This window comes from Gadus macrocephalus, chromosome 9, assembly GCF_031168955.1.
Source record: "Gadus macrocephalus chromosome 9, ASM3116895v1".
Lineage (NCBI taxonomy): Eukaryota > Metazoa > Chordata > Actinopteri > Gadiformes > Gadidae > Gadus > Gadus macrocephalus.
In genome coordinates this window covers 20,220,899-20,244,454 of record NC_082390.1, presented here as the reverse complement: position 1 = coordinate 20,244,454, position 23,556 = coordinate 20,220,899, and the positions used below count along the sequence as shown (strand labels likewise).

Here is a 23,556-nt window from a genome sequence, read left to right as displayed (position 1 = left end):
AAATGCAATACACTTGTTACTCAAATAAATTCGATACGCTGATTCAGTTATTATGCAAAACTTTTATTTACAGAAAAAACATGGTAGCGTGTTTGCACTATAAATGTACATGCACACTTCAGACATATTGGAGCTGCTTGTTACCGCTAGGTTACTTTGACCAGGTATTGCTCATGAAGAAAGCACTTCTTTACTTTCAAGTCCTTTCCAGAAGTCCGTATGATTTGGAACTACAGCAGTATTCAGAACTACAATTAATTAAAACGCAACCAGCTAGCAACAGCTGCCTTACCAATACAGTTTATAGAGTGGGACCTAGGGGACTTAGGATAATCATAAAAATAAAAAAAAGATTTACCTGCTGTTCCTAGTTTTTTTTTTCCCGATGGCTTCACTTGTTTAAAAAAAGTTCCAAATATATGTAGCTATAGTGAAACTAAATGTAAGCATACAATTTACACTAGTCCTGCAATGGCCATCATTTCAATCTAGTTTAGTTTAATAAACTAAACTAAATTTCAATCAACTTTTTGGGATGAAAGTACGGCAAAATTGAAAATTGAAACATAATGTAGTGACAGATCTCCAGGAACACGATGAAAAAATCCTTTAAATGAAAGCTACAATGCAGAGAATGTTCCAGGAACACAATCTTGTATTTGCATTTCCAGGTGACTTAAACAAAGGCTCATAGTCAATCTTAATTATCAACAACTTTAACTATAGATCTGCAGAATACCACAATATGATGACCCTATACTTTGCCATCTTCAGCTTTCAGCTTACATTTTCAGTCATCAAAATGGTGAATGATAAACAGAAATAGAACTGGGCAGGTTGCTATGCAAGGCAGGTTGGAATGGACACATAACAATGTACATAAAATGCTTATCAATAAATCAACCAGCGAGTTTGCTGGCTACAATGGAAGGCTTTCTCTGCGGCAGGTCCTGGGGTGTGGGTATGTGGTCTCCGGTGATCTCAGTCTTCTCTGTTGGAGCCATGGGCAGCTGTTTGTTCTTCATTTTGGCTTTAGCCATGTTGTAGTCACCAGAATCAAAGTACTTTTGCTGCGAGAATAAAATGAAAAGTATTCGTTTAAATGTTGTCAATGTTAAAACTGCTAAAAGGAGAGCTGTCCTTATTAAAGTATGAAACACACCCCCTTCTGAAGTCTTTTCCTGAGGAGGTCCGAGCCCCCTGGCTTGGCAGCCAAGTTAGGATACCTAGTCTTCAGTTTGGCTTCCTCTGCCTTCTCAGGACTGATGACTTCATCCTCCATTTCCTATGAGGACAAGTCATGCAAAGGCAGAGAACAAAATATTTATCTTCAAAAAGAATGCAAGAATCGATACATGATTCCAGGTGCCAGATTTTCCCCGTTACCAACCTAAGAAAACACTTTTTATATATCGTGTGTCCTCTCAGAAGAAAACACACTCCTGCAGAGACCTGAGCATGCTATTTATAATCAGACCACACTGCTCTGTGAGCTTAGCCGCTAAACTAGCGCACACTTTGAACAACAACCACAACTCGGGGCGTCTCTGCAGTGTTGCACGACACTCAGATGAATGGTTTGTGTGAGAAAGTATGCTCTTTTAACATGTATTGTTGAGAAAAACGTCCTGCTAGGACCCCATCACCAGGAAGCTAACTAGCTTGTTGCTAATCGCATCTCATCCATTCATGTTGGTGGGAGCTACCTCAGCTAGCACCGCCTGCTAGCTAACACGTCTGGGGTAGACTTTGATTTACCTGCCGTTCCTCGGGATTAACTGCGCCGTCGACCTCCTCGGACATCGCGGTCTGGGCCCAGGTAACAGGAGTACGGGAACGAGATGTCAGCCCTCAGACAAGCGGAGGTGAAGCGGCAGAACGTGGGGCGATGCAGCAGCTACAGCAGCTAGAGCCAAGTGATGAGTCCGGCCCCTAGGAGGAGCAAACAAGGACCCTAGGAGGAGCAATCAAGGACCCTAGAAGGAGCAACCAAGGACCCTAGGAGGAGCAATCGAGGACCCTACGACGCCTCAGACACGTCCCTGCTACCAAAACAAGAGGCGGTATTAGACATAAACACACTGTCAGACCACGGCAGGCTCCTGGGGACCAAACACTACACCTCCACACGTCTCAGCTCTATAGAGTGGCGAAGTCACGCCCCTTCTGGTTGAGCCCATGGGACCTATGAGATCGAAAATTATGAATGGGTTTCAATGGAGAAAAAGTAATTATCTTCTGGTCTGGTTTTTTGGATGTTTTCAGTGTAGTCAGTTTTAACCGACAATGACATGGATTCATGCAAGATTGTGGTTGCTAGCAGAATAACATGAATGAATGTGCCCCATTTTAAAACCGCTATTCCAATTTTTTTTAAATTATGAATCTTGGAATCTATTGCCCCCAAATATTTGGTGTTATACTGCACATCTCAGATTTGAAGTGGGGACATCAAAATTATCCTGAGACTATCCCTACAATCGAGCTGGTATAGAGTTGAAACTTTTTTTTACCATGATTGCCTTCAAACTTTCTATACCACATTTACTTCTAAAAGTATTCTGCATTAATGTTGGGCAATTGTCTTTGCAAATATCAATTTACACATTCATGAGTACAATTAGCTTTTATTTAGTTTTCAAAAGATATCATCCATTTGTCACATTTGTTAGAATGGGCCAACTTGAAAACCCGAACCACATGTGCAATGTGGAATAAATGGTTAAACAGAATAACTTATATACAGAATATTCCAACGGTTTTGTCAATTTTGAATTATTTTCACTGTTTAACAAAGTAATATTATCCGAGGGAATAAATGCTCATTCTGAACATTGGTACAAAAAACATTGGCGTAATACAGCTCACTGGAGGGGAGTTTACATTCCTTTAGGATCCTTAGGAAGTAAAAGAAAAGGAACAGCTGTTGCTATTTTATTGAAGTATGGAGCACGATGGATTAAAAAGTGCATCAGGCCGTGGGATCAATGTTATCCTCTGCCATGACCACGTCTTCTTCCAACTTCTGCAACATCTTTTCTTCCAATTGTTTGGCTTTCCCTGGAAGACAGACAAATTGATTAGAAACAATCTTATACTTAAAAGAGTACAACATTCAAGCCTTCTAGAAAGGAGTTACAAGGGCCACACATCTGATCACGCTGTGACTGTTTCCATCAAAGTTGACTACTGTAATTTAGTACCTGTATGAATGATGCTTTTATCCAAAAAACTTTTTTTAGACACGTCATTAATAAGCAGGTAGGGGTAAGGCATCTTGCTAAAGGATGCCTATAAATAAACTGCAGGGACAGGGGTTTGAAACCAGAACCCATCGGATGGGGGTCAGGCCTCCTCATCCCCAGACTATCTTGGATTTCATTCGTTGTGCCAGCTGACTCACCCGCATGTGGTGCCCTGATCAGGTGAATGTTCTTCTTGACCGAGATGATGGCCTCTTCCTTGTCCAGCTGTTTGCCCTTCTTCAGTCTAGAGAGATGGGGAATAGTGTCAAAGGCGTCGGTCTCAATGCTGAAACTACCAACTCTCTCCTACTGTTCAACATCCCATGTTTATGGAGTGTTGACATACAATATGGCATTGGTTATTGATGTTAGTATCGACCTCGGTATGAAAAGTACATCTTACCTGTTTATTATGAATCGTGCCTGTCGTTTATTTTTGATCACTTCTACTTTCTTCATTGCTTCCACTGGAATAGAAAGGACATTATAGATTCAGAAATGCAAATTATACATTTGATTGAGTTCATAAAATCAACCGATAAGCATTTCTAGCTTTAAGTGGCGTTGAGATTTACCTGTCTTGCTCCAAAGCTCACGCTGGTATTTAAGGGGAATATTTCGACGTTTCTCAAACTCCAAAGCATTATCCTGAAAAATTAGCAAAGTTGTGTTAACAAAGACATCCTAACAAACATGCATTGGGATACATGGTGTAAATATATTGAAATCAAATAGAAACCAACTCACCACTGTCAACTCCTTTCCTGCCGCTTTCCTGAAGGCTTTAGTCCATCTGGTCTTTCTTGGATTACGCTTCTTCTTGAAGTTTTTGTGACACTTGGATTTGCAAAATCTGAAGACCTAGAGAAAAAGAAACAAACGCAGATGAAGGGAAATAAACTTAATGGAGGGTCCTGGCAAACAGCCAGGGGTGTGTTCCGATAACGACCGGTAGAGGGCGCACGACTACAAGAGAAACATCGCATTCTGTCTGATTCATCGACTATTTCACATTAATGTTGACAATAATTAACTACTGACAATTTCCTATAAAAGTGACATGCTTTTAGTATCATGTCAGAGCCACGGATTACTGAACAGACTATGTCATAGTAACACGTGAGAGCCTCAGCACGTTTAAATGGCTGGAGGTAGCCTAGCCTGAAGGCTAGCACTGCCTAAAAACAACCGTACAACACCAAACTACCGGCGGTCACACGACCAGACAGTGAAATACCTTGCAATCATTTCGAACAAACATGTTCCCATGCCCGGGGTAGACAGGCCCCGAACAGAAATAGCATTTTTCAATGCGCATTTTGGGTCCTCGTTCCTGAAGAGGACCTGGCGGAACACGCTGAGGAAAACAAGACCGTGTGAAGGTTTTCTTCTTCTGTGTTATGAATCACTCCGCCAGCCCCTGCTCATTACCGTCCCCTGCCGGTTACGAAAAGGCCCGTTGCCCCTTCTCAAACCCGCCTCCTGCCGGTTAGGAAACACCCGCTGCCCCTTGTCATAACCGCCCCCTGCCGGCGTTTTACTCCCAATGTCTCTAATGTGTGTATTTGCTGAATGCAATTGCAATGTTTGACCATGGGGTGTTTTGATCGAATTAATAAAAAATGGTAACAAAAAATGAAGAGTTTTGTAAAAGGTAATATGCCCAAATCTAATTTAGATTGTATTAAGAACTATACTCATTCAGTGTAAAAAATCCATGAAGGTGTTAGACCATAACAACTTCTGTTAGGATCAAGGCAAAGGCAAAGGCTGCCATCTGCTACTGGTCATTTTTCAATTTTTATATCTGATGGTGCATTACTCATTCAATGTGTAAAATATATGGGGCTATGGATTAATTATTTATGCAAAAATATTGGCCGTTCTTGGTGTTTCGGACAGATCACAGAACGGTTTTTACCATGAGTGTAAAAAATAGCAGATATCCCAGTGCTTTTTGCCTGTTCGCGACTATGGAGACACTGTATCAAATTGCTTCAAAACTGATACGGCAAATTTAGATGTCACATTGAATAATTTATGCAGATTTATTCTAAATTTTCAATTTTCGACATCCCCACTGTATAATGTACATCATCTGGCAGTTCATTTTCAAATGTATATATCCTATCTATTTACAGGAATATTAGTATCTATTTGCAGTATTGAGGTTAATTTCAAAATTCTCTTATCACTCCCCTCACACAGCCTGCTCCTCTTAACTAGTCTATTTACTGTAATAACTCAGGTGTGGCTGTCTAGATTTCTCCTTGAGTTTGTGCATGGTGTGTGAGTGTGTTTGTTTTTGTCCATAATTAGTCTAATTTTAACTGTAACCATGTCTGCTCTTTCTTGCATATTGTGGTGAATCTCATGTTGGGTCTTCTTTGACAGGACTCCTTGATGGTACATCTCAAGGGAGTTTATCCTGAAAATAAAACTTTCAACATTAACACACACACACACACACACACACACGCACACACACACACACAGAATCTAATCACCACAACCCAAATAAAGTGAGTGAAACATTCTGTTTTTCAGTGATCGTTTTATTTTCTACCCGTGGCCATCTTGAGAGTATCAAAGAGGGATTTAAAACATTTCAGAACAGAAAAGACCAAAAAAATATGGAAGTTGAAATGAGAGAAGCACAAGTTAAATAATAACAATAAGAACAAATTCTCCTTTTCAATTGGCATCGGAATTCAGGTAGATTAACAACTAGCGAACACCATTTGGCCATATATACCAATCCATTCCACAGGGGAAAAATACACGACAAACCATTAAAAATCAGGTTCAGACATGGATCAAAAGAAGTTTGGGATTTTGGAACAAAGGAATATGCCAAAAGTTAAAATCAAACCAAAGTTCTGTGTAACTGTAACAACCTTAAAGTGTTCTTAAATAGACACGACCAAACCGACAGTGGAACACAATTTGATCTCTCAAGCTTGACACAACGCAACGGACTATCCTGATAAAACGTCTTCTAAAACTCTTAAAATACCATCACATTTATATGCAATATTTTTCCAAAATGCAAACCAAAGAAAGAACAAATCACTTAATAGCAGAGACTTCTCAAGTTTCTTAGGCAAGATTTATTTTGTTATATAGATATAAAATTTGATTATGTTGCTCTTCACACAGAGGGTCAATATTTTGATAGTCAGCATCCATGTCTTCATCAAGACAAGACATAGGGATGTTATGAAAGGACAGATCTTCCCAATTCAGTATTATTTTTATGGAGAAGTAGTAGTGACAGATATCCCTTGATAAAATAAATCTTATCGTCACCATCATAATCTATCACTCGCAGAACCCACAATCTTTGGTCTGTTGTCCATAATATCTACCGTATCACAGCCAAGGCAGAAGGATATGAGGCGAAACCCATCTGAGGAAGCGTACAACTCTTTGGATAATAGCGTCGGTGTCCCTGCTGCACTCAGCAGCTCTTTAGAAGGCAAGTGGAACACAAGGCAAGGAGTCTTGTGTTAAAGCTTTCCCCAAGAAACAATAGCATTAAGGGAAAAGTAATACATATTCAGCAAAACCATTCATACCACCCCTCCTGGGTTCCTTAGATCGTCGCTAAGAAAAAGGTTCGGAATATACACTCTTAATGTACATCTACATAGTATTATTTTTTGGTAGCACTTAAAAATTCATCATTCTTTGGACACATTCCCGTCTTTGGATCCACCTTATCCATAAAACGCCATGCCCTTCAGCAATAAGGCCATGTTAAAGCTATTAGAAACCAGTGCACTGAGATGCCAGCCGTCGTTTTTTGGTATGATATTACTCAAAAGTCAGACAATGTCTAATGCACTTATTCTTTTCACAGCATGCTATGAAATGTGACATATAAAAAGCAGTTAATAAAATCAGTAAATAATATGTGGAGAAATGGCGGTAAAACCAAACCCCACCCAACGATAACGCACCGACACAGGTAGACGAGACGTTAAAATGCTTCAACCTTGCCCCCTGAGTCTTGTCAAAATACTGCACCACCTACTACGATAAAAGGAGGTAGAAAGGTACATACAGAAACAGACAGTTGAGGTAGACAGTGAGTTTCAAAGGGATTGATCGCTCCTGCTGCTCCAGTGGAAGAAATTAAATACAATGAAAACGTATCCGAAATTGAAAGACATTTCTTGACATTCTTTTAAACATTCATCATAGGTGAGCTTTGGTTCAGGTCAGACAATGCACAACACATGCCCGCACATAGACACACACACATATACACACACACACACATAGCCAGACAGACAGAAAGACAGACATAGAGACAAACACACAGACACACGACACACACAAAGGCAGATAGTAAAAAAAAAAAAAAAGGAAAGAAAGAAAGTAGTAACAACAACAGCTTAAATCCTGAGATATGCCAGAAGAAGCACCACCTCAGCCCTCGTCGCCGGCTCCCTGATCTCTGTCCCTGAAGAGCCTGCAGGTCAGGGAGCCCAGAAGGGTCACTGGTGGTGGTGGTGGGTCTAAAAAGGCTGTGGAGGGCGGAGGTGTCAGGAACCGGCTGGGTGGGGCGGGAACACGGACGGCAGGGAGACCATCAGCGCCTCAGGGGGCCAGTGAGGGAGGGCGCAGGTTTCAATCTTGTTGTCTTCCACCCTGAGCGATGGAGTGAGCTCCCCAACCACGGCGGCGACCGCGGGGCCGTCGGCAGAACGGGAGAAAGGCGGTTCCGCTGGGCCGTGGCTGCTGCCTGACGAGGAGCTGCTAGTCTCCTCCTGGGAGTAGTGTCCCGAGTCGGCCGTCTCCTGGCTGCCCTCGCCGGTGTGCCAGCTCTCGGGGGGCTGGTCCTGGTGGGGCTGCGGACCAAAGATGATCTCCCGGGAGAATGGCGGCAGGGCAGCGGACCCCGGCCTCTCCTCGTACCGCAGGACCGTCTTACCCGCCTCGTACAGGCAAGCCCTCTTCTCCGCCTGCGGGCCCGAGAGAGGAATGCAGTTTGAGTGACTCTGTAGCAGTACCATGGGAGGTCTGGGACCAATGTCTTGAAGACAACGCTGAAGGTGAACACTGTTACTGAACCTGAACACCACTTACATCACTTATGTTTGGATTTCGCTTCTCCCTGGAGAAGAGTCGCCACTTCTTGGTCCTGGTGGCGCTGTGCAGCGGACCGGGGTGGCTGAGCAGCATGCTGGGTCCGCCCTGGAGACAGCGAGATGGGGATCGGTTAACCAACCACATTAGAATGAAAGAAACACGAAAAGGTTTCCTATGACTAACTCAAGACTCACCTGTTCAGAGTTCACCTAGACTCTGCATAGCCACCCGGACCCACCCCTCCTACCTATTGGATGTTGAACATCCTGGTACTTAATGTACGCACTTATTGTATGTCCTACTTATAGTACTTAGTTGTGTAGTATCTCATCCTAGTTCTCTTTTTGGTAAACAGGGAATGGGTTAACCCAGTGATGTTTAATGCTTTGCACTTGGTTCTATGAACATCCTTACTGTACCGACAGCGATATATGGATTCACCTTCCTATGACAAATGTACGTGTAAATGTAAGTTGCTTTTGATAAAAGCATCTGCTAAATGCCCTAAATGTAAATATAATATCCATGCCTGGTCTGACCTACAGGGGGCGCTGTTTGGTGTATCTCACCTTGGCGTCTATGAATGGCGGTCTCATCATGGGTACGAGGACCTCAGCGTTCTCCGAGGGCGGCTGCCTGCCCGCCTGCGCCCCGTCGCCGCTCAGCACGCCGACCATCTTCCGACCGGACGGTTTCCTGTCAAAGACGAGAAGTCAGCCTCCATCCACGAGAACATCATGTGGTTCAAATAAGTTATTTTCTGTATTTTTGTCATGTTGCTGAGGCTTGTGTTCTAAACGACTTTCAGTGAAGTCATGTGATTACAGAGGGGGTACTCGTGGAAAGACAACTTGTTAGAGTCACCCTAGCCACTCCCTCGTCCTGAATTCCGTTACCTGGATCTTCCCTTGTTGATGAGGATAAAGGCACACAAGACGATACAGGAAAGCGCGATGCAGACGCCCACGATGATGCCTGTCATCGATCGCTGGTCTATGTGGTAGACGCTGTTGGAATGGGCTAGGATGCAAAACAAACAAAGCATTTCACCATGAAGCTATTACTATTTCATCAACAGTTACTGAAACACCAGCGATGAAAGACAGAGAGAAGGAATCAGTTACTATCCATATTTAATTCACTGGTTGAATAATTGAGGGCGATATCAATCAGAGATACGGGAGCCTCTACTTTCTGAATAATTTAGATTTTCCATTGGAACTTTCACACAATTATATTCTGATTGATTGTTTATCCAAATAAGCAGGGCTGGAGTGCCATGCTGTTCTGGTCTGGTTCTGTACCTGGTGTTTCGGTGAAGCTGTCCGAGTGCCGGGGGGTCTTGCTGCGGTGCCCGCTGGCCCGGGGCAGGGCCACGTCCACCAGGCTGGAGTAGGGACCTTCTCCGAACTGGTTGGCAGCACAGATCTTCACCAGGTAGATGTTCCCAGGCTCCAGCTTCTCCAGCAGGGCCATGGTGTTGCTCCCTGACATGGTATAAAAGTCAATTCAGATACAGGTTATCATTGAGCAGGTCAGGGCATTGAGTTTCGAACCCACAATCCTTAAACACCATAACTCGGCACTCAACCATCGTTTTCCCCCTAAACCCCAGTGTGGGCGTTTGGTGGAGGGCCTTACCGTCCCGCTGCAGGATCATCCAGCGCCCGGCCAGCCAGCCCTTCTGCGAGGCGTAGAGGAGGGTGTAGTGGGTGACCACCAGCAGGGGGTCCGCAGGCTCCCGCCAGGACACCAGCACCGTGTCGTCCTCGATCAGGGTCATCCGCACGGCCAACGGCGGCTGGGTGGGGGCTGTGGACCCGGGGACAGACCAATCACATCACAGGTCCATCATCGCTAATACACTGGAATAAAGGCTCTGTGCAAACTACGTCCCCTGAAGGAGGATACCACATCCCCCTATAAGACCATAATGATGAGCAGTTCTATCCACTCAAAGTAGTAGTTCAGACAGGCCCACTGACACTTAAGGGCTATTAACTCAGTAGTTTATGGATGTACCATAAACCTGGAATAACTTGACAATATGGAAGCTAGATGAATTCTTACCGGCGGCGGGGGTCTGGTGGTAGACCACCGAGCTCCAGGGACTGGACATCTGGTCCAGTTGAAGACGGACCACAAACTCATAGCGCGTGTTTGGACTGAGGTTCCGGACTGTCATGTTCTGCTTGATGCTGTGAACAGATGGGAAACAAAGCATATGGTGAAACACTGACGTACCAGGACCTCACTCCACTCACGTATTGGGGAGGACATACCTCCAGAACGGTTGCTAACAAGCCAAGTACAAATTATATTCAGTAACAGGATCAATAAAGGAACAAATCAAGGAATTGTGAAAGCCTTCACTTGAAGTTTTGGTAAAGTGTCCTTAGTTTTGTTGCATAGCGCAATGTGCCATGTCCCCTCATAAGTTCTGTGTATGTGTTGTATAGACTGCCTTTATATAGTGCTTTTCTAACCAGTGGCCGCTCAAAACATTTACAATATGGCCTAACCCACCAACCATTCATGCACAAATTTACGAAACCGATGGCGGAGTCAAGCACGCAGGTCGACAGCCACTTCGTCGGGAGCAGTTAGGGTGAAGTGCCTTGCTCAGGGACACCTCGGTGACCAGCCAACCCGCTCTCCCTCCGGAGCCACTTGCCGCCTCTCATAAGTTTGTAAGTGTTAACTCTTTACTTCCACGAGGCGCTGTGTCTTACGTCTGCAGGTAGCGTACGGCGGTGGCGTTGTGCGTCCCCACGGGGGTGCAGCGGACACTGAAGCTCAGGGCCTTCCCCGCCATGAAGGCCGGGCGACTCCAGCGCACCACCACCGAAGAAGACCCGTTGGCCGTGATGGTCACGTGACTGGGGGCCGGGGGCACGGAGGACAGGTGGTCTCTCACCGCTGGGGGAAACAGACGCAGAAATGCACATTTCAGGAGTCCATAGGTTGTTTAACTCCAAGCCAAAAGGTTCTGGGTTCGATCCCCTTGCATCAGCATCTACCTGTGTGCACCCTTTAGCACCTAGCTGCTCAAAAATTACTTGAAAAATCATCCAGTTATAGTAGATATCATCGTCCAAAGTTATGATTATTTACGAATATTCCCCTTATTGGAACATATATATGTGGCTTGAATGCAGAACAGCTAGCCCAGTGGTGTGGCTGCTGAGCGATCCACTTACAAACACATCCAGGAGTGCTGATGGTCTGGTCTGACTGGTAGCCGTCTCCAAGTTGGCTGAAGGCCAACAGCTTCACATGGTACTTCGTCCTTGGATCTGCAATACAATTAAGGGGGTAGCATTTCTAACAAGTGCTTTAAACGCCAAACTCCACTAAACAGGAGATGTGATCCGAAGATAATCCACAGCACAATTGAAATGAAAATACAACTACTATACTCTGCTGCTGCACAGCAATGATGTTATATATATATATATAAACCTTTTGGATTTAAAGATGGATTTTTTTTCATTAGCATAGAAACGAAGGGGAAAAACCAACTTTCCACAAAGTGTCTCATTCAGAGCAAGAGGCCAAGCAAGCAGCTCTGTGTTCATGTCTACCCCCCCCCCCCCCCCTCCCAGCCACACAGTCACACGTCATCTATCATTGGCTGTCATTGTGTTAGGCTGGCAGCCCTACTGACGGCCTGGTAACTAGAGTGACCAATCAATACGGCCTGCAAATAATATTGACAACACCATGACACCCCGGTCTGTATGTTCCTTTTAAAGGCTTAAGGTTTAACACTGTTTCTTTCTCTCACCAGGGGAGTTGGGGGCAGTTGGACTGAAAGCCAAGATGGCAACCTCTAATTTCTGAACTCTCGCGAAACTAGTAAGACAGTAGTCACAAGTAGACACTAGTAGACGTGATGAGTTTCAGCCTGTGAGAAACAGAGAAATTAAGAGATGTTCAACAAGGCCATTCTGTGGTGTTGTTGCGGGAGGGAGACGAGGGCTATCGCTACGTCTTCAGCTCTAGCTCACGAAGACCGGGGGAGGGGAGGGCTGAGGTCAAAGGGTCTGGCCAAGATAGAACAGACGGAATCCCGGCTCAGGACCGGGGGCCTCTTTTGTTTCCTCTGGCAGGGCTAAGTCTCCCTGAACCTGACTTCAGCGAGCCCCACTCCCAACAATACAACGCATACTGAGCTAGGTAAGGTACAAAATAAAACCATATGACAACAAGTACCGTGTTTGCCATGGTTGTTCGTTTCATTTGAGAGACATTTGAGAAAAGATGTCCCGTGATCTTTACCATTGGGATTCCAGCGAGAATGCAGAGTGGACCCACACCCTACAACAACGGCCACATAGCAAACTATGAGGGCAGCTTTTGACCATATTCACTTGAATATGGTCTGATGGACATGGCAGTGGACTACAGAGGACCAGACTTGATCGTTGCAGACCATCTGCATGGACAACGCAGAGAGAGACGTGGGAGGGGGGAGAGAGGTGGACGGAGGTCACCCACTCCGTCCAGCTCGGTGTGGACAGTCCCTGGAGACCCGGTCGGTGTCCAGCTGAGGGGGCTGTGGGAGTGGTGGGGGAGGGGGCCAGTTGGGGCCAGGATCTCACAGGGTGGGTGTGGCCCCTGGACCCGACACAATAGTCAGGGGGTAATTATGCAGGGCCGGGATGGAAAAACGGTGTTGGGAGGGGACATCTGGAGGCCGGTGATCCCTTGTTTCTGAGAGTCTGAGCTCCCACAATGCATTAGGCAGGCTGCTGAGGGCCGCTGTTTGATAAAGAGGGGTCAGACTGTATTGATCACCGGACAGCGGGCCCTAATGCAAATAGGCCGGTCGCTGGTCAGAGTTAATGGCCTGATGTAGAGCAGGACTCTCGTTGATCAAGGGCCAAATGGGCTTCGGCCATTTCCAAAACCCTCGGTCGGAACAGTGATTTAAATATCAAGATGTCAATATTTATACTGAGTTAGTTAATATCCTTCACATAGGCTTAGTACAGTCAAAAGCCCAAAAATATAAAAGCAAATGAAAAGGATGCTCCTGGTGGCTCCTGAGGCGGGCTGTGGACACCCTGAGGGAGGGACTCACCGAGGCCGCTGATGGTGTAGTGTGAGAGCAGGGCCGGGAGCTGGACGGCGGGCTGCTCAGGGAGGCCCTCCTCGTGGTGGGACAGGCGGTAACCCTGCACCACCACGCTTCCGGGGGCTGTCTGCCAGCGGGCGATGACGGAGGTACAGTTCAGGGGCTCCAGGTGGAGGAGGGGGGCAGCGGGCACTGGGATGAGAGGAGACACAGAACACACAGACAACACGGTCAGGACAGACACAGAGAGAGGAAGAGAGCTGCGTTCAAGAAATGACACATGAAAACATGAATGCTGAACCCTGGCTATCTCCAAGCCGATTCACAATGTGTCATGATCACATTAAATATTCCATGCCCGCTCAACAAAGTTACTTTATTGCTTGAGTATCCTCAAAGTGTTTTATGGCAGTGTGTTATGAGCATTTTGTATGCTAAGAGTTGGTTCTTCAGAAGCTGAATGGATAAGAATAAATACACGGTTTCAATAGATCCAGCAGCCTTTTCATTAATACCCCCCCCCCCCCCCCCACAACCACAATGCCTTGCCTATTGACGAGTTCTCACACAGCCCTTATCCGGTGGGCTATCCCTCATTCATAGTAGCATAGTTGCTATGAGATATAGCTACTTATTGGCAGCTACTACTACTGCTACTTTATCATACACATCTCTCATCTCATTATTTAACATTATTTAACTTGCCTCTAAACAGATCAGAAGTCTGCACGAGCCGGACAAACAACCAACTCCTCTTTTCAAGGCACCCGGCCATGAAAAGGGGCCATTCTTCCCCACACAGAGATGCCCCAGGCCCCTCTTTTATGACCCGTGACTGAGGCCACTCCAACACCACTGACAGCCGGGGGCAAAGGTCCCTGGGTAACCAACATAAAGACTGTGGGACAATGCTGCCGGGCCAGCTCTAGTCATGAGCCCGCTGCTCTGCGTGGGGGCACGGAGGACCTCTCTGCTCAGAGAGCAGCGCAACACCCCCCCCACAAAGAGATGGCCCCGCGTTCCTATGGTCACAGTTTGGGGCTCAACAGCAACACTGTTTGCTTTTGATCTTTTCAATAACTTTCATGTGACCTAGGAATATTGATCACATACTGATGGTCTACGTCGGCAACGTCAAATGACTGATAAAACCTCCCCTTCTAGCCATGGTGGGTGTATGGTGGGTCCCCTATATATATATATATATATATATATATATATATATATTGAGCCCAGATTAACCATCTCAGCAGCACTCCCTATTCTGCTCTGCTAGTTGTTACCTTTGCTGCTCGACACCCTGGGCGTGCGGTGGGAGGTCCAGGCGCTGGGCTCGCACCAGCCCACGCGGGTCGCCACGGCGATGCGGAGCAGGTAGATGGTGTCGGGCTCCAGGTCGCCCAGGCGGTGCTCGGTGGCGTCGCGGGGCAGGTCCACGGCGGTGACGTCGGGGTCCGCCGCCGTGCGGTAGGACAGCCGGTAGGCGGACACCCGGCCTCGGCTCAGCTTGGCCGGCAGCGGCTGCCAGCCAACCTGAATGTCGCTGGTGTTCCGGCTGGTCAGGCTCAGCTCCGGGGTCCGCAGGGGCACTGCAGCGCAACATCAGCAGAGGAACCCACGGTAGACCACCTTTATACACTTTAAACTCATCAGAGAGGAAGTAACTAAGACACAGGGATTCCAGCTGATCCTCTTCATCAGACGAAGAAGATTAAAACCATCCGTGTGAAGCGCTGCTATCCCTTTCCTTGCAGAAAGTTCTAGAGTTGGTTTGAAAGAATGTAAGAAAAATAAAAAAAGAGTTTCAGCGGGAAGCGGCGAGAATGCGAGCCCCTCTCGCTCCCCATCCCGGACACCCCCGGTACACGCTACAGCCACATTAAAGGGCTGCTGCCTTAAGTACTGCACTGATTTACTGCCAGGAATGCCGGCCATCTCTGTGCTCACCGTCCTCCAGGGTGTGTTGGCTGACTTGGTCGGACATACGGCTGGCCCCCATGGGCATGTAGGCCACAATGTAGAAGGTGTAGTTGCGGGCGGGCTCCAGGTCCTCGATGATGTAGCTGGTGGTGTCGTTGCCGATAACGGCCTGGAGCTCCTCGTTGTTCAGACCTGGCGGGGCGGACAGGGGGAGCAGACCGTTGAGGACTAGAACACAAGGAGAGAGATGACTGACGGCCTGACTGGAGAAGGCAGTAACATAAATCTAACGGTCGATGTCCAGGAACAGGCATGTAATGTAAACCAGAGGCAAAGGAGCGCTGCCAGACTTCCTGAACACGGGATGTGTTTGATGCTCTCCCTGTTATCCATAAAGACGACCTTATAGCAGATACAGTGAATCTGTCCGTTTGGATGCAATGTTTGAATGCAGATTTGCACCACATGGTGTTTACATCTCGATGGAGACAATGCATTGTTTCTTATTCCCATGCACATATTCACAACAAAACGGACCTTCATCCCTTCATCTACTAAAGTAAACATTCCATCAGGAGGCAGATTACCAGCACTCTCAACTGATAATTATGATCACAATCATAATAATACACTTTAAGAGGAGAGAAGAGACTTCTTGTTAAATGTCTGAATGTGTCTCACCCTCAGCCTTCATGTAATGGATAGAGTAGGCGATGACTTTGTTTGCGTTGTACAGCGGTCTCTCCCAGGCCAACAAGATGGCGGAGCTGGAGATGGTCTCGGCGTGGACGTTCCTGGGAGCGCTTGGACGGTCCTCCGACATGACCACGATGAGCCGCGCCAGGGACAGCACCATGCCGTACTCACTCTCCGCCACGCACTGGTAGATGGCGTCGTCCTCAGGGATGATCTGGGTGATCACCAGCTTGCTAGGAAACCATAGTAGAAGAAAAAAGGTTAGAACACACTAAAGGGTTCTCCTGATTTTCCTGAGTTACACTGAGTTTCCTGAGGTTTACTCTTGAGTTCCTGAAGTATACTCCTTCCTTAGTTATACTCCTGAGATTCCTGTGGTATATCCTGAGTTTCCTGAGGTATATTCTGAGTTTCCTGAGGTATACTCCAAGCCTTCATGGTCAAGTTAGGTCCATTGTCATTTATATAGCCCTTAAGCCCAGTTAAAGTCTCAAAGGGCTTTCCATGCCCCATTATACTACGGGACCAATGGTAACCTGTGATGGTAACATCGATCTGTCTCACCATTATAGTGAGTACTTGCCTGTTGTACATCTTGATCCTGCCGTTGAGGTGCACCTTTTGGCCATTCTTCAGCCAGCTGATGCGTGGTTGGGGGACCCCTTCCGCCTGGCACATGAACCGGGCCGTACCAGCTCTGGGTCGGGTCTGGCTCTCTGGCCTCTCAACAATGGACGGACGCACTGGAAGCACAGACGTGAGAAGACCAATCATCACAAACCGCTCTCTCATTTATTCATCCATCGACATAACCAAAACACCTGAACGTGTTAAAGGATATCTCTTACACCTCCTACCTGATATATGATTGCGAATAGTATTTCCCAAAATGAAGACCATTTAACCAATATCCACGATTGACTGTATACCCCTCACAACAAATGTCAGTCCATTGCAGAGTACATTTACATTTACATTTAGTGCAGACCCCTAATAAGCACATTTGTCAGAAGAAAGAGAAACAATATATCGCTGTCGGTACAGTAAGGATGTTCATAGAAAAAAGTGCCAAGAACTAACAGTTATTAGGTTGACCCATTCCCTGTATACAACAAAGACAGCTAGGATAAGATTCTACACAACTAAGTACTATTTTTATGTGCAAGGATGTACAACGTACAATAAGTGCGTAAGAAGGGTGGGGGGGGGGGTTTGGTAAGGGGGAGGCTATACAGACTCTAGGTGAACTCTGGACAACTGAGTCTTGAGCCTTTTGCAGCAGTGCAGTTGAGTAAGGGTAGTATGAAGGCTGTACCCATGACGGTGAGGCTGGCGGAGGCTAGGGTGTGGTTGCGGGTGCCCGGGGTGGTCGCCCTGCAGAGGTAGATGCCGCTGTGCTGGGGCTTGACGTCGGTGAGCACCAGGTTGCCGCTGCCCAGCACCTTGGCGTTGTAGACGTCGATGGGCTTGCTGTCCGCCCGGCTCCACGAGATGATTGGCTGAGGGTTGCCGGTAGCGACGCACTCCAGGACGACCGTTTGATGCATGGCCGCCGTGACGTTCTGGGGTCCAGCGATGATTCTGGGCTTCTGGCGAGATTTAGGGGCTGTCCCTGAAAAAGAGAGAGGAAAAGAGATGATTAAAACCATGACTCAGGATTAGGGGAAGGAACTCTGGGGAATGTCAGCACACTTCTAAACTATGGTTAGAGTCGTAAGTCATTTTTTTACTTGAGATAGTTTAAGCATACACATACACGTACAGCAGGGATGTATGCATGGGGTGTACGTACCCTGGTGGACCGTCAGAGTAGCCTCTTTGCTCTTCATGCGATTGCCAATGTTGGTCGCCACGCAGCGGTATTGTCCGGCGTCTTCCAACCGTGCTTTCTGGATCTGAAGCACTCCATTTGGTAAGATTGTGATTCTTGGAGAATCGACAGACAAGAAACAATCAGAACATGTGAAAAACGCACCAAGCATGTACCCAGAACTAAAGCACAGACCTAATACACGGGCATGTACGATTCTGGTCATAATGTGGAGAGGGCAGCAGTCCTACCTGTCGGTCTCCAGGGGTAACAGACTTTGATTGAGCTCCCAGGTGATGGTGGCCTGAGGGCTGGCAGCGACGGCGCACCAGAACCGAGCCACCGACCCCTCAGAGACCCCCGCAGGCACAGGATGGGCCAGGAATTCAGAAATACCTGCGGACAACAAACACGAATAAAACACAGGTAGGTGTCATGAGGTTGGCTTCTATGACTGCCTCCTCAGATTGGATCCATGGACCCCTCGGGGCGGACCTTGAGACCACCGGGGGGGGAAGAGTCTGCTGAAGTCCAGGTCGAGAACAAGAATTGCACTCTTTGATACATTGGTTTTGTGTTTTTTAATCTGGCAAATGCTGGTGTGTTATACATGAACAGCCCTGAGTGTGTGATCAGTGATTGTGTGCGTGTGAGACATTGATCATCTCCAAGCGCCATGATCTTGCCTTTCAGGAGCTGATCTTTAAGGACCAATAGTGACCAGCTGGTCCAATCAATAGATCAATGGTGGAATGACAAAGGATGATGCATTGTCATCGCTAAATGTTAATCAATTCACTCTCTCTGCACCGAGAAGACCCCTCATCTGAGTAAAACCAAATCTTGAACACAGTCTGTGAAGAGATTTAAGGATTTACATGGTTCCTGTATCCTGTAAGGCCTAAAAAAAAAAAAAGTTTGGTTCCTGTTGGTTGTCAGTTGAGGTCATGGGTAGGTAGGGAATTTATTTTATTTTTTCCAGCGGCAGCGAATGATTGGTAGGTTGTTTTCATTTAAAAACGAGAGAATGCGCTCATCCTTGTACAGAATGAAGAGGTCTCGTACAAAAACGTAATTATAGTTTGCATCAAAACTTTTTTTTTTTCTTCTTTTTTTAAGATCATAAAATAATTTGGCAAGTGATATAGTCTTACTTACATGATATATGAATATGATATATGAAATATGAAATCATGTGGATAATAAAATGTAGACAATAATACCAAAATACAATAAATATGTAAATGTATATAAGGCTGTTAGTTAGCACTATTCATTAAGAGGAAGCCCTCCCATCCCCCAGACTAGAGGAAGGAGTCAATACCATATTAAAGGAAATCAATCATTAGGGCTCCAACTGAAATCAACATTAAGAACGTCTACTAGGGAGCATTCCCTATTCATTAATGGTGTACTGGTATCAATATGACACACATATTAAAACTATTTTCAGACCCTTAGCACTGAGAGTTCCTTTATTATGTTTTCATAAATCCTTTGACTGAAGACGTGGTGGGCTCTTACTACGACTAAGAAACCGTTACGACTTTATTTTGAAATGAATTTGTTGTAGTAAAGGTCTTTCACAACAGAACATACCCTTAAGGCAATGTTGTTTGTAAAAATCTAAAAACCCTTTCTTCCCAACAGAGCTGGTCCAGCACAGACTGCTCTGCTAACACGGTCTGCTCTGTCATAAAGCGTGAATCAATGGTCGGGTCAAACAGCACAAAGATTGCCCTGAAGAGGTCAGAGTTCCCCTCCACCCCCTGTCCATCTCATTTTAGCCCTCGGTCTGGGACCCAGATCGAAGTCAGCACACATATTGGTACACAAATGGTCCCAAACAAATGGTACCAAATGGTATTTTGATATTGGTGTATTGCTCCAACACAAATGTTGCCACAACTCTCACTAACCAATTGGAAATGACTCAATAGATTTACTCAGACAGAAGAAACACAAGTGAAGAGTGGTGTTCATGGTTAAGTTCAAACCACTATATATATATGTATATATAGATATTATACACATATAATCAACCGACTTGTATTATAGCCTTTTGGGGGTTTGGACTTTTGCTAAACTATTTGTGGACCTTGATTAAACTGTTTATTTCAAATAACAACTGAATCATCACTGTGGGATTAAAAAAAGGAATGCTATTCACTCAAGTGTGAGAAATGTGGGCTTATAGTTCTGACAAAAGACCTCAACTTGACAATGACAGGAGGAGAGGCTGTGAAAGAGAGCCTGGGCAGAGAGAAAGGCCAGCCGGGGGCCGGGCCCACTGGTGACATCACAAAGCCGCTCCTGGTTGACCTCCGACCCTATGGGCCTCTGGACAGAAGGGGAGCTGAGAGAGATCCCATCCTCCACCCTCCAGCTGACCAAACCCCCCCCCCCCCCCCCCCCTTCCCCCTCAACTCTCTGCTGGACAACAAACCGAGCCTCCACTTCCAGCTGACCGGACCACCACCCCTCCCTCCCCCTTAACTCCTTTAACACTGGGCTGGACCACGGACACAACCTTGTGATAAAGAATAACACCTCCACAACAAAACAACAACTCAACAAACACTATAGAAAGGAAAGTGCAAGTGACCCTGAAACCTTGTTTACACCATCCTTGTCTGCACACATGACATCACAGTGAGTCCTGGTTCAATCGCTCATTCTCGATATTAAAAAGCGATCTCCTTGCTGGGTCAGGTTCCTGCCCTCCTCACAGGAGCCACACCAGAGCTGGGAGGCGGTATCCATGACTCTACAATGCGATGTATATCTGCCACACAGAGTCCAACTGAGATCTGACTGTGGCCGGCCAGGCCTATTGAATTACCATCTCTATCGCCGTGTCTGCTGATATATGGTCCAGTGAATAGAATGAGAACCAGCCTTTTCTTCTGGGCAGCGGGGCCAGCCAAACAAAAGCCAACAGGCAAATGGCCTTTTAGAGATTCCTCTGTGTAGCAGACCAGGGACCAACCATAGAGAACAGTTCGGGCACTGCAACGCTGATGCAAATGTCGAAGTGGCTCACTGATTGCAGTAATGGGAGTAAATGATGTAGCATCTACAAACACAGTCTCTAGATATCCTTTACTTCACTTAGATGTGTGGCTGACTACAAACACACAGAGGTGTATATTTCAACATAGGCTTCCATGAGTCAGTGTAAGTTCACAGGAGTACCATACCACAAATAGGCCTGTAGGACGTGCATAAACATCTTGCCTTTCCCCTGCAGGTAAGTCAAAGACTTTTGTCTCCCCCCTCCCCTCCCATAGGGGTTCATACTCACTTGCGATGGTCAGGCGTGATCTTTGGCTGAGTATAGCTCCATATTTGTTCTGAGAAAGGCACTGATAGAATCCTTCGTCAGAGTCCCCCCTGTCGTTCTTCACGGTCGGTATGTACAAGGAGCCGTTGGGCAGGAACTGTGCATGTTCGCTTGCTGCCATAGGTACTCCGTTTTTAAGCCACTTCATGGTGACTGGGGGCTGCCCATGAGCCAGGCAGTCCAGCACAGCTGAGTCCTTTGGTAAGACAGTGATATCACTGGGCTCTGTGATGAACGATAACTCACTAAAACATAAAACACCTGGGGAGGGGAAAGGCATAATAATCACTACACGTTCACTGTCTGCAGTTATCATTGCATAACATCATATACATATATCTTATAATGCTTAATGCATGTTGTATAGAGCAATTATAATCAGAAAAATAAAAAAGGAAAGGAGAATTTGAGGGAAGAATCGTGGAGATGAAAACCGTGAGATTTCTGCATACATACAGCAATGACCGAATTCGTTAAAACAACATGAAATCCATGCATGCATAAGGTAAATACATACGATTTAATCTAATACGAACAATCAATAAAATAAAACGGCAATAACATGTGAATATAGGCTCCTTGGTGAAGCAAGTCAGTGCCATAACCTGCAGACTACTGTGTGTTATCACATGCAACGGTCCCATTAATGACCAGGAATCAGACCAACTTTAGCATAACACAAACCTTTAACAAACAACAGAAATAATGAACACTTGACTTACTGGATAGAGGGAAAAAACACCAAACAAAAAACACCCGTAGCCGGAAGGTCTTCATTTTGAAATTTGCCATTTATCCGAGTCGCTCTGTCATGTCCCCCTCTCCGCGGCCGCTCTCCGCGGCTCCCAGATCACTAATGACCCCCGAGGCCCGACAGAGAGAGACACCATGGGCCCGCACCCACCCACCGCCCAGAGGCGCATGCGCGCAGAGTCGCGTACGTGTGATCTGTACGGGCTGAGGTGAGTGACCAACACTCTTAGGAGTTTTGGTTTATCTATCAAATCTCAATCATAGTGTGGTCACACTTACACTTATTCTACACTTTACACTACACTACAATAAACTACACTACACTACACTTAATCACTTATTATTACTTACCACTTTCTTAGTTTCTCATATTATTACTGACTTAATTTTAATTTAACCTTATAATTTATTATTGAGATCTATGCTGCTACTTAATTTTTTACATATTTTTATTTGTACTTGTCTTTACTTACTTCATCATTTATTGTTTCTGGTTGCGGCTGTTGAGGAACCAAGCCTAATAATTGTATCCTTGTGTACTTAATATGTACAATAAGATGTAATAAAGGTAATATTGATTCTGATTCAAGAGACCTGGATCCGTTATCATGCAACTAGGATGAAGCCAGGCCACTCTGGTGCAGCCTGTCATATGTAGGCCTGGACGAAACATGGAAGAAACACTTGAGACGATTACCAGAAGTTTCACAAACATTGAGCAATGGGCTTTTTTAGAACAACCTAACCACCATTAGTGACTTCAACTTTCTTTTAACCAGCCCCCCTTTGACACTTTTATAATCCTATTGACCAATTTGAGTGGGGACAGGATATAGAAGTGTCCCAGCCCAGCTGCTGAGGACACATAAGCCAGTGATTATGAGAACATATCGATGGCTTCAAGTTAGCTGCTTAATGAATTCAGGTATTGATCCGACAGCCGTGCGAGTTGACAATGACCACACCCCCCCACCACCACCACCACCACCACCACCACCACACACACACACACACACACACACACACACACACACACACACACACACACACACACACACACACACACACACACACACACACACACACACACACACACACACACACACACACACACACACACACACACACACACACACACACACACACACACACACACACACACACACACACACACACACACCCATGCCCTCCCATCCCGATCCCTCTGTCCTCATTCAGCAGCAACACAATGGCCCCCAACTGAGTGATGGCCCATGCAGTATCAGCAGAACCTCCCCGAAAACACACACACCAAGTCACTCATCCAATCTACTCTGGGAAGTCCGATCAGAGGAAATGAGATGTTGACAACAGAGGGGGGAGATAAAGAACACTTTACAACAGGCCTACCTGAACAAATATAAGCTTTAGGCACATCTCCTGTGTGTAGCCATTATATGATTTTTAGATGGTCGGTTGGAGGAACAATGAGGGCCAGACTTCTGCACCTGACCTAGCACCTCAGTATCCAATCAGAGGAGGCGGTAGGGGAATCATATTGATTAGAGCTAACTATTGATTTAATCATTGTATTGTCTCTGCTATATTCCCACAGCTCGACTTATCTTTAAGA

The 23,556-nt window shown here is 45.9% G+C and overlaps 3 protein-coding genes across 3 annotated transcripts; all 3 read right to left on the bottom strand.

Moving 5' to 3' along the window:
- Window positions 1-42: 42 nt before the first annotated feature.
- arpp19b (cAMP-regulated phosphoprotein 19b) lies at window positions 43-2,155 on the bottom strand. Its single transcript, XM_060061340.1, has 3 exons — window positions 1,759-2,155; window positions 1,163-1,285; window positions 43-1,070 (listed from the first exon to the last, which is right to left on the bottom strand). The coding sequence occupies exons 1-3, from the start codon at window positions 1,801-1,803 to the stop codon at window positions 900-902; spliced, it is 339 nt and encodes a 112-aa protein (XP_059917323.1). The 5' UTR covers window positions 1,804-2,155; the 3' UTR covers window positions 43-899.
- A 452-nt stretch (window positions 2,156-2,607) lies between these two features.
- Window positions 2,608-4,660, bottom strand: rsl24d1 (ribosomal L24 domain containing 1). The gene is made up of 6 exons (XM_060061339.1): window positions 4,483-4,660; window positions 3,993-4,106; window positions 3,821-3,893; window positions 3,649-3,712; window positions 3,404-3,489; window positions 2,608-3,060 (listed from the first exon to the last, which is right to left on the bottom strand). Exons 1-6 carry the CDS (start codon window positions 4,561-4,563, stop codon window positions 2,972-2,974), a joined length of 507 nt encoding a protein of 168 aa, XP_059917322.1. The 5' UTR covers window positions 4,564-4,660; the 3' UTR covers window positions 2,608-2,971.
- Window positions 4,661-5,779: 1,119 nt separating this feature from the next.
- Window positions 5,780-22,044, bottom strand: LOC132464774 (protogenin B-like). Its single transcript, XM_060061338.1, has 19 exons — window positions 21,914-22,044; window positions 21,153-21,452; window positions 18,100-18,244; window positions 17,831-17,964; window positions 17,354-17,650; window positions 16,618-16,781; window positions 16,024-16,267; window positions 15,370-15,534; window positions 14,706-15,011; window positions 13,429-13,614; window positions 11,543-11,638; window positions 11,075-11,261; window positions 10,413-10,540; window positions 9,984-10,154; window positions 9,647-9,829; window positions 9,239-9,362; window positions 8,912-9,038; window positions 8,340-8,447; window positions 5,780-8,215 (listed from the first exon to the last, which is right to left on the bottom strand). Exons 1-19 carry the CDS (start codon window positions 21,981-21,983, stop codon window positions 7,796-7,798), a joined length of 3,555 nt encoding a protein of 1,184 aa, XP_059917321.1. The 5' UTR covers window positions 21,984-22,044; the 3' UTR covers window positions 5,780-7,795.
- Window positions 22,045-23,556: the final 1,512 nt, after the last annotated feature.

Excerpts from the sequence above, each read along its gene's own strand:
- arpp19b (XM_060061340.1), bottom strand. The coding sequence starts at position 1,803 with ATGTCCGAGGAGGTCGACGGCGCAGTTAATCCCGAGGAACGGCAG. Across the intron at positions 1,286-1,758 it reads TTAATCCCGAGGAACGGCAG|GAAATGGAGGATGAAGTCAT; the intron begins GTAAATCAAAGT and ends TTGTCCTCATAG. Across the intron at positions 1,071-1,162 it reads GGAAAAGACTTCAGAAGGGG|CAAAAGTACTTTGATTCTGG; the intron begins GTGTGTTTCATA and ends TTATTCTCGCAG.
- rsl24d1 (XM_060061339.1), bottom strand. The coding sequence starts at position 4,563 with ATGCGCATTGAAAAATGCTATTTCTGTTCGGGGCCTGTCTACCCCGGG. Across the intron at positions 3,894-3,992 it reads CAGGAAAGGAGTTGACAGTG|GATAATGCTTTGGAGTTTGA; the intron begins GTGAGTTGGTTT and ends CTAATTTTTCAG. Across the intron at positions 3,713-3,820 it reads TGAGCTTTGGAGCAAGACAG|TGGAAGCAATGAAGAAAGTA; the intron begins GTAAATCTCAAC and ends TTTCTATTCCAG.
- LOC132464774 (XM_060061338.1), bottom strand. The coding sequence starts at position 21,983 with ATGGCAAATTTCAAAATGAAGACCTTCCGGCTACGGGTGTTTTTTGTT. Across the intron at positions 11,262-11,542 it reads CAGCACTCCTGGATGTGTTT|CGGTGAGAGACCACCTGTCC; the intron begins GTAAGTGGATCG and ends TGTTTCCCCCAG. Across the intron at positions 8,448-8,911 it reads CGCCATTCATAGACGCCAAG|GGCGGACCCAGCATGCTGCT; the intron begins GTGAGATACACC and ends CGCTGTCTCCAG.